Source organism: Microtus oregoni, unplaced genomic scaffold (genome assembly GCF_018167655.1).
Source record: "Microtus oregoni isolate MIOR12 unplaced genomic scaffold, Mior012 000082F_ref0000272, whole genome shotgun sequence".
Taxonomy (NCBI): domain Eukaryota; kingdom Metazoa; phylum Chordata; class Mammalia; order Rodentia; family Cricetidae; genus Microtus; species Microtus oregoni.
The window spans coordinates 4,052,752-4,062,209 of NW_024544542.1; the positions used below are offsets into that span (position 1 = coordinate 4,052,752).

The 9,458-nt window shown below is 45.1% G+C and overlaps 1 protein-coding gene across 1 annotated transcript; it reads right to left on the minus strand.

The window, feature by feature from the left end:
- Window positions 1–758: 758 nt before the first annotated feature.
- On the minus strand, window positions 759–8,140 carry LOC121441867 (transthyretin). The gene is made up of 4 exons (XM_041643196.1): window positions 7,987–8,140; window positions 6,866–6,996; window positions 3,929–4,064; window positions 759–1,014 (listed from the first exon to the last, which is right to left on the minus strand). Exons 1-4 carry the CDS (start codon window positions 8,053–8,055, stop codon window positions 907–909), a joined length of 444 nt encoding a protein of 147 aa, XP_041499130.1. The 5' UTR covers window positions 8,056–8,140; the 3' UTR covers window positions 759–906.
- Window positions 8,141–9,458: the final 1,318 nt, after the last annotated feature.

Below are 9,458 nucleotides of genomic sequence, written 5' to 3' on the forward strand. Positions count from 1 at the left end.
CTTCTCCCTCCCACCCCTATCAAGCCCTCCCCACACAGCCACCAGCCCTCCTGACTTCATGACCTTTGGTTTGGTTTTGTGACTCCTTTATCCACCTTGGTTTAATGTCCGCTGAAGCACGGTGGGGTCACCAGTGGATACACAGCTGAAGACAATAACTCCCCTCTCCCTGAATCTATCTGTAGTAAATAGTTCAGCAGCAAGGGGTAGGAGCCCTGAACCCCATCTCCATCATGTCTGGCTACTGATAGGCCCATTCTTGTGAGAGGAACTGTGATATCCCCCAAATGAGTAAAGCATTTAACAAAAATGCGCGCAGACCTAGTCCTTAACGGTTTGTCTCCATCTAGTCACTAACGATCGCAGAAAAAGAAAGCATTTTATTTCCAGACCATGTCTTTGGGCTTGCTTTCCAGGGTTGGGATTGAGCCCGGGGCTTCGAGCATGCTCGAGAAACACTCCGGTGTCTCCAGATGTTTAGACCATGCGGTTTTAATGTCTACAGACCATTCCTAGCATGTGCCTAGCATTGAAAGGTTGGCCCACTCTGCTTCCTGATCCATCTGCCTTGAGCGAGTTGCCATGAGCAACCACGAGCTCCCCCATGACAGACAGGGTCCCTTTAAACCATGAGCCAAAAAGATTTCTTTCCTTAAAGAAAGTTCTAGTCAAAGATTTTCTAGAATTTTTTGGTGACTCTGTAAGATTTGGGTTTTAGGGGCAGTGGGGGAAAATGAGGGAATAAAAAAGAAACAAAGTTTGAATGAAGCGCCAAGAGGTTTAATAGGAATGTCTCATGGCGTCTTTGCCAAGTTACTAACACAGTTTATCGAGTGAAATCACTGCTTGAGTGCAAACGGGCTGCTACTGCTCTGCCAGGATCCTGGGCCTGCTGGGCCAGGCACCTCAGTTCTGGGGGTTGCTGACCACGGCCGTGGTGCTGTAGGAGTAGGGGCTGAGCAGGGCTGCGATGGTGTAGCGGCGATGGCCAGAGTCGTTGGCTGTGAAAACCACCTGGGAGAAAGGAGAGACATTTGCTTCAAACGGAGCCCAGAGGCTGGAGCCACAGAGAGACATTTGCTTCAAACGGAGCCCAGAGGCTGGAGCCACGGTCAAAGTATTCCCTGAAGTTCAGTGCTAAATTGATAATCTTCTTGTTATTACCTGATTCTCAGGGGGACGAACAATTAGAACAAAATCAAATATGCTGCCTAGCTAAGTCTCCCGAGCCTTGTGCAGCTCGGATAGAATTGCAGGGGCCTCTCTTTGCAAGTTTGTGACCAGTGTGAGTGGTTCTGGTCACACCAAAATGAGTCACAGAGAACCTGACAGCTATTGTTCATTTTCTTCGGCTCAGAGAAAAGTGGGGAGAAGGGAAATACCTACAGACAGAAGACCCGTGGGGAACAGTGGTTGTCACCCCACCGCAGACTTCCAGAGTTAGAATGCTGGCAGGAACCATCCTCCTGCTGACCTGCATGCTGGAGTCTGCCTGTGGTCTGACCTACAGGGACAGCCCCACCAGGCAGGAAGGCTCCTTGTCTCCAAGTCCAGGGATTTCTCTCCCTCTGTGCCCTTGCGTTTTCTGACGTGAGAAGATATGAATTTTCAGGTAAGTAACAATGCTGAGGTGTTGGGGGAGGCATAGCAGACTTCTCTCAACAACACAAGCTGCAGAAATGTGAACAAAAGCTTTGGGGCTCATGGAAGGTCTCCAGACAAAATGTGGATTTTGCAATTAGCTAGCCACATCTCAAATCACTAGATCGTCTGAGACTCGGGTGCCGCAACACCCAGGTGCCGGTGAGGAACTTCCAGAAGGAATGGCTGGCAGAGAAGGTGTGTATAATTTTACTCATTTTGTGTGCAGGTTTTGGATAGAGCTTCGAACACACCTGGAATAAATGCCCTTTGTTTCCGAAAGCAGGACAAAGAAAGCTTGGATGATAGAGTAAAACAAATACAAAACAACACCCAGAAAATGGAAGGGGACTCTTCGCAAACTCCGTTTTATGTATTTATTATCATTTATAGTGCTACAGATCAAATCCTGTGAATGCCAGGCAAGCCTTCTGGCACTTTTATAGCCCTGGCCCCTGGTCTAAGCTGGCCACTAACTCCTGATTCCTCTACCTTCACCTCCCAGCATTAGAGCACAGCAGGTGCCACTGCGCCCACTCTGCCAAGCTTCCTCTCTCTGTCACATTGTCATCCAGTCTCATTTGTCTCTTCCTCAAAAGTGAAAAAAGGATATTATGGGATTAAAAAAAAATCCACCAAGCACCAAGCAGTGGTGGTGCATAACTTGAATCCCAGCACTCAGGAGGCAAAGGGAGGTGGGTCTCCGTGAGCAAGAGTCCAACAGACCCCTCTGGTTTGTCTGGTGACAGAAGTCGCTGAAAGAATTGAAGGACTCATCCACAGCGAAGTCACAGAGAGCGGTTCCCTGTCACACTTCGCTCGTCACATTTTGTCAACTTGACACCAACTAGAATAAGCTGGGAAGAGGGAGCCATCGTTGAGGAATTGCCTCGATCAGATTGGCCTGTAGGCAAGCCTGTGTAGGATTTATTTTGATTAATGATAGATGTAGGAGGACCCAGTCTACTGTGGGCAGTGGGCACACAGACCTGGGCTGTATAAGAAAGATAGTTAAACCAGGGGTGGTGGCACACACCTTTGATCCCAGCCCTCGGGTGGCAGAGGTAGGCAGATCTCTGTGAGTTCAAGGACAACCTGGTCTACAAGAGAGTTCTCAGATACCAAAGCTACACAGAGAAACCCTGTCTCGAAAATAAAAAACAACAACAACAAAATAAAAATAAAAAATAAAAACAAAAAGGTGATCGAGCAAGCCAGGAAGCCACCCTTCTCTGTGGTCACTTCTTCAGTTCCGACTTCCAGGTTCCCACCCTGTGTTTACTCTATGATGAAGCAAACTTTTCCCTCCCCAACTTCCTTTTTGGTAATGGGGTTTATCTTAGCAACAGACAGCAAACTAGGTCACACGCTGGGCTATTTTTGATGGAATTCATTATCTCCAGTTCTGACCAAGAGGTCTGGATTCTATTTCCATGACAGTCACCTGTGTGAAATGACCAAGGATCAGGGAGATTGAGCTCAGAGTGAAATGAAGGTTACTAATATGGTTTTGGTTTGTTGGCTTTGTGTTTTGATTTAGCTCAGTTTCTTAGAGAAGTTGGCTGAGGCAAGGAAGGCACACCAACCAACACAGAGCTTCAGCGGCACGCTCCTGCTCCTTCCCTCGCTCACACGCGCTAGACACGGCATGCTCCTGGGCTCCTGGGCTCCAGCGGCACGATCCTGGGCCTTCCCTTGCTCACACGTGCTAGCTATGTGACTTGATGGGGTGCTTAAATTCCCTCAGCTTCTTCATTGGTAAAATGGGGTAAGATAAGGCTCGCCCTCTGTAGATTGATCATAAAAATGAAACAGTTTTGATACAGAAACCCCTTTGCCGTGTAGAGTATAGTTGGAGATTTAGCTATTCAGGTGTTATGGTTTTGAATGTATCGTCATTCTGTGCGTTATCAGGAATTGTGTACCCAAACCTCTGGGGCACTAGATGCGTTCTGGAATAACGAAAATGCCAGAATTTAGAAAAATAACATAGGGAAGGAACCCTCTCTTTGGCTATGAAATATCTTTAGTGGTATCTGGAAGCTGCCTCAAAAGCAGACATTAATATTCTTTCAACAGAGAAACAAATATTCATGTAATTAGCTAACCATAAGTAGCGTGAAGCAGGTTTAGGCCGTGTTGCTGAATGTTTCAGACAAACTCGGAACATTTACTTCTTTTGGGCTGTAGGATGGGAAAGGGACCCTGCTTTCTTCTCATGCCCAAGAGCAAAGGGCATTTCCTGAGACTGAAAGCAAAACCCAAACACCTCGGTGGGTCCACTCACCTCTGCATATTCGTGGAACGGGGAAATGCCAAGGGCCTTCCAGTAGGATTTGGTGTCCAGTTCAACTCTGTACACCCCTTCTACGAACTTCTCATCTGTGGTGAGCCCGTGCAGCTCTCCAGATTCAGCAGTCTTCCTGGAAGGCACAAAGGTCCAGGTGAAGTTAGGGGAAAAGAAGGGTATGTATATGATTGTAACATGTATGCATGTGTGTGTATGTACATGCATGTAACTGTGTATTTCATTTCTATCAACTGAATCAAGGTTGAGGAAATTCTTGTGTTTGTGATAAAATAGTAAAAAAAATGGCAAAAAATTCATAGAAGCGTTGCGTACAGCTTATTGTAGAGTTCTGTCTCATGACAATAACATACAGTAGAATGTTTACCTTAAAAGCCTTAATCCAGGCATGTGGGGCTCACCTGTTATCCTAGTGCTCTATGGGTAGAGGCCGGAGGGTTGCTGCAGGTTTGAGGGCAATTTTGGTTTATAGAGAGAGCACTGGACTAGATGGGACCCTGTCTCAAAAATTATTATATTTTTTTAAAAGAAAGAAAAGGAAAGCCTTAATGCCCAGATGTGTTGCTCAGTGGTAGAGTTCCTTCCTAACATTTGTATGCCCCTGGAATCAGTCCCCAACAACAACAACAACACACACACACATATACACACTGTTGCATCGAGTTCCTTCCTAACATTTGTATGCCCCTGGAATCAGTCCCCAACAACAACAACAACACACACACACATATACACACTGTTGCATCGAGTTCCTTCCTAACATTTGTATGCCCCTGGAATCAGTCCCCAACAACAACACACACACACATACACACTGTTGCATCCTAACATTTGTATACCCCTGGAATCAGTCCCCAACCACACACACACACACACATACACACACCACACACACACTCTCTATTGCATTCAGGGTTAATGACTTGATGAAGTTCATGACTGTCCCTGAAAGTGTCACAAGCTGTTCTAACTCTGAAGACCCCTGTGACAGCAGAGTGACAGGCCAGTGTCCCACAGTGTAAGGGTAACTTGCAGGGGTAGTGTTGTTTGTCAGCGTACAAAACCTAATAAACAAAAAATAACTTAACTGACTTTCTCCTTTTCTAAGTTTAATCTGCTTGGCTATTCTTTGCCAACAAGAAATACCAAGCAGCTTTCATTTTCACGTAGGCTCCAGTTCCTCACAGAAATGTCAGAACCTGCTTCCCATTTAGTTACAACCAAGACAGACGAGTGGCAATTGTCTTTAGTGACTCTGGCCATGCCTGTCCCCTTCTCTCTAACCTCCCTCTTGTGTGTGTACAAGAAAGAAGGTCCCAAGAAAGTTTGAATATTTGGGTGTTGATTCTATGTCCACTTAGAATTCCCTGACCACTTTGTGTGCTGTGCTCGACACACATATGATCACAAAGAAGTTAACAAACAGAAACTCAGCTAACACTTCACTGAAGAAGATGATCTTTCCAGTGAAGAGAAGAAATCAGTGCATCTTGGTATTCAATTAAAACTTAATAGAAAGTCTTTACCCAGGAGACATAAGGACCTCGCCGTTCTGCTAGGTGTTAAGGGTGTCTTAGCTGCTTTTTCTTTTGGTTCGTTTGTTTAGGTTAATTAGTAATTCATTTGAAATTCTTGTGGTGGTCAACACACACACACACACACACACACACACACACACACACACACACCTGTGGCCTGCACAGGTGGGAAGTCATTTTGGCATGCTAGTGGCAGTTGTGAGATTGCTCAGCCCAGGGCTTTTGCCTTGCGGATCTCTATAGATGTGTTTCTTATTAAGCAGGGTGGCTGCTAGCCTTACACAGAGCTGTTCTGTTCTGAGTGTACATGAAAAGAAAAAAAAAAAAGCCCCTGATTCTGGTTAATGCGAGTAAACTCCAGCAGGGTGCTTCGTCAGTTCCTTTCATTTCAATAATAAATCAGCACATGTACATCCTTCCTAAGATTCTAAGACCAGCACTCAACGCTTTGAGCATCACACATGGGCACCAGGGATTCTGAAAATTCCTGATTTACATTTCTGAAAATTACACACACACTCTGGGTGTATGTGTATTGTGTGATTGTGTGTATTGTTTTATGTGGTGTCTGTGTATGTATGTGTACATTTGCATGACATGAACTCAGATCTGGATGTCTTCCTTGACTATTCTACCCACTGTTTTTTAAGACAGGGTCTCTCACTGAACCCGAATCTACCCATTCAGCGTGACTGCTTGGCCGGTAAACTTCAAGGTCCTCTTGTTTCTAAGCCCCCACCCCCAGGCTGGTATTCGAAGCATGCACTACCATGGTGGACTTCTTACACAGAGTCTGTGGATTCACACTCAAGTCCCCGGTCTCCTGAACAAGCACTTCATTGCCTGAGTCATCTTCGCAGTCCCTAGAGACTAGTTTTCATTGCCTTCCTCAAGTGGGCTGTGACGGAAAGGATTGCAAACTCCTACTGAAGCCCAGGAGTTACTGTCTTTCCTTTTCTCTCCCTTCAGTCCTAGCCTGTGCTAAGCAGAGCAGGAAGCCAGCTTTCTTAAGAAAGGTCTCCCAATTCCTTTAGCCTTCTAACAGATTCTTTAGCTGACAGTTTAAAAAAAAAATATTTGTTTCCTTTTACTTTATGTGTATGAACGTACAGCCTGCATGTGTGCCTGAGCACTACACACATGGTGGTCAGAAGAAGATATTGGTTCCCCAGAAACTGTTGTTACCGATGATTTTGAGCTGCCATTTTGGTGCTGGCAGCCAAACCTCTGTCCCCTACAAGAGTAGAGAGTGCTCTTAACCGCTGAGACATCTCTCTCAGCCCTAAAGTTGGTCCGCTGTGTGTGCTCACCTCTCATGAGCAGAAGGGTGACTAGAAAGATAGACCCAATCCCGCAGCAGGATGCTCTGCTAGCTTACCCAGAGGCAAATGGCTCCCAGGTTCCCTGAGCTGTCTTTTTGAACACTTGCACGGCCACATCCACAGCAGGGCTTCCTCGGACAGCATCCAGGACTTTGACCATCAGAGGACACTTGGATGCTCCGGGGCCCTGGGCAGAGAGAGGACAAGAGAGGTGTCAGTGAAATTGATCCAAGTAGAAGAACTTGTTCTTTCTGGGGTTAGAATCTGGAACAAAACCAAAAGTACATGCTGATCCCATTGCGATAACGGTAAGTGTTGACAATTAATGAGCTTCTTTTGCAATCTGACACAGGCAGCATTGTTTTCAAAGCAAGAGCAGCCTCTGCCTCCAGACACACTGCTGTGCACCAGGGACCTGTACAATGCTTTTCCAAAGGGCAAACAGGCCCTCTGAGAGCCGTTGCTTGGTTCACCTCTCCATCTGAATGGAGACACTGAAAAGGTGAATCGTACAAAAAAAGAAAGACTGGTCTTTTCCTCGAGATCATTCTAATCAGCTGCTGCAGTAGTAATTCTCTCCATTGTAACCTAACACCCACGTACTTCCGGACCCACTTAACTGTACTGACTCACTCTTCCAGAGGACTCCGTCAGACACTAGAATAGAGTGTTGCTTCCCCCAAGATAATGATCAATAATACATTTTGATTAGCTAAAGAACCAAAATATAACCTTACTCAATAGGTATACTAGATATAATGTCTACTAAACATATTAAATATATTTTATGAGAATTCAATATTAACAGCCCCGCTGATGATGCATCTTGTTCTATAGTCATAGGTTGAACACAGGCCTTTCCACATGTTAGATACACACTACCTACTACCACTAAACTACCTCCCCAGGACTTTTATATCTCTATTTCTATGTTATTTCATATTTTTATTATCTAAGGACATCGAGATAATGAGCATTAGACTCAATGTGCCAACACAATAGAAGAAAGAGTCAAGGGTCTAGACCCCAGATCTCCCCTTTGGAGTTTAATGGGAAACATAGATTCTGGGCACCCCTGACCTAGAACACCCGCTAGTTACCAAAGCTGGAGTAAGCTACTCCTCCTTTATCCAAGATGCACCCGCCATGTCTGGAAAGGCTTCCACAGGACACTTACCGCAGGGCCAGCCTCAGACATAAACGCCAGTCCAGCGAGGCAAAGGAGGAAGAGATGAGGGGAAGCCATTCTGCTAGGAGCCAGTGGACCTCTGTGAAGGCTGCGTCCAGGTGGAGGGGCTTTTATACTCCCGCCTCCCAAGCCAGGCTGCTGATCCCTGCCAATCTGACTCCAAACCTGCTGATTCTGATTATTGACTTAGTCAACAAAGGGAGAATAAGTAACCTACACAAATATGAACCTTGTCTAGGGAGATTAGAGCAACGGAACACCGCTCTATGGAATATTCTTAACTGGTCATTTGACCAGTCAGATCCGCACAACCAAGTAATCTAAACCAAAGGAAAACAACCTGCTATTCTGGCTGAATGGAGTCGAATTCTTGGGATTTTTTTCCCTTATTGATTTCTGTGCATCTTTTTCAGTTTCCATACATGTTTCTCTTTGATTTTATATGATACATATAAGTTGTATTGATTTATTTCATGCTTATTGACATCTGGCTGTCCAGGTTTAACAGTAGTGCATTAGGTAATAACACTGCATTAGGTTCTGAGCCAACAAGAAAGACCCCCTTGGCAGTTAAAAAAATTCTGTGTAATCAAACTAAGTTCCTTGGAAGCTTTGCTTTTTGTCTCTGTGTGCATGTGACAACATTTCTCCATTCCTAGATTGGGTTCATCCCAACCCCAGGAATAATGTTGTGTTTCGGATTGCTTTTGTGAGGTTAAAATGCAGAAATTTGTACTGAGTATCCTCATTGAGAATGCAGGAAACAAGACACTGGCTGGTTTTTCAGAACTGTAATTTCTGGAAGGAAGTGGAGATGGTTGTGAGAAGGAGATGCTGTTCCTGATGACATCAGCCGCAGTGACAAATCCAGAAAGTCAGAGATTAGATGATTCACTGATAAGGCACTTTGTGTATGTGTGAGTGTAGGTGTGTGCGTGTGTGTATGAATGTGTATGTGCATGTGTGTTTATGTGTGTGTATGTGAGTGTACATGTGTATATGTGTGCACGTGCCTGAGTGTGAGTGTGTATTGCATGTGTGTATGTGTGTTTGTGTGTGTATGTGTGTGTGTGTGAGTGTATGTGTGCGTGTGTGTGTGTGTGTGTGTGTGAGAGAGAGAGAGAGAGAGAGAGAGAGAGTAAATTAAGGCAGGTTTTTATCCTTACAGGGATATGTACCAAGTACACAGAAGGTGTTTGTTTTGGACATATGTCAAGGGTAAGTATAGCTTGGGACACTAGAGTTGGGGAGACAATCCCATGGCTGATTGAACCAGGTTAGAAGAGGGTCATCAAGAAACCATGAAGGATCCTAGCATTCAGGGAAATGTGGAAGGGACAGAAAGGTATCCCATAATATAAAAATGTGCAGAAGCTTTTAGGAAAATAACTGTGAGCAGATACAGCAAGACAAAGTCTTCTTCCAGACCCACAATTTAGAGTCTGACAGGGTTGGAGGGT

Coding starts and splice junctions, on each gene's coding strand:
- LOC121441867 (XM_041643196.1), bottom strand. CDS start 8,055: ATGGCTTCCCCTCATCTCTTCCTCCTTTGCCTCGCTGGACTGGCGTTT. Junction 6,997..7,986: donor TGTCTGAGGCTGGCCCTGCG/GTAAGTGTCCTG, acceptor CTCTCTGCCCAG/GGCCCCGGAGCATCCAAGTG. Junction 1,015..3,928: donor CGTTCCACGAATATGCAGAG/GTGAGTGGACCC, acceptor CCTTTCTCCCAG/GTGGTTTTCACAGCCAACGA.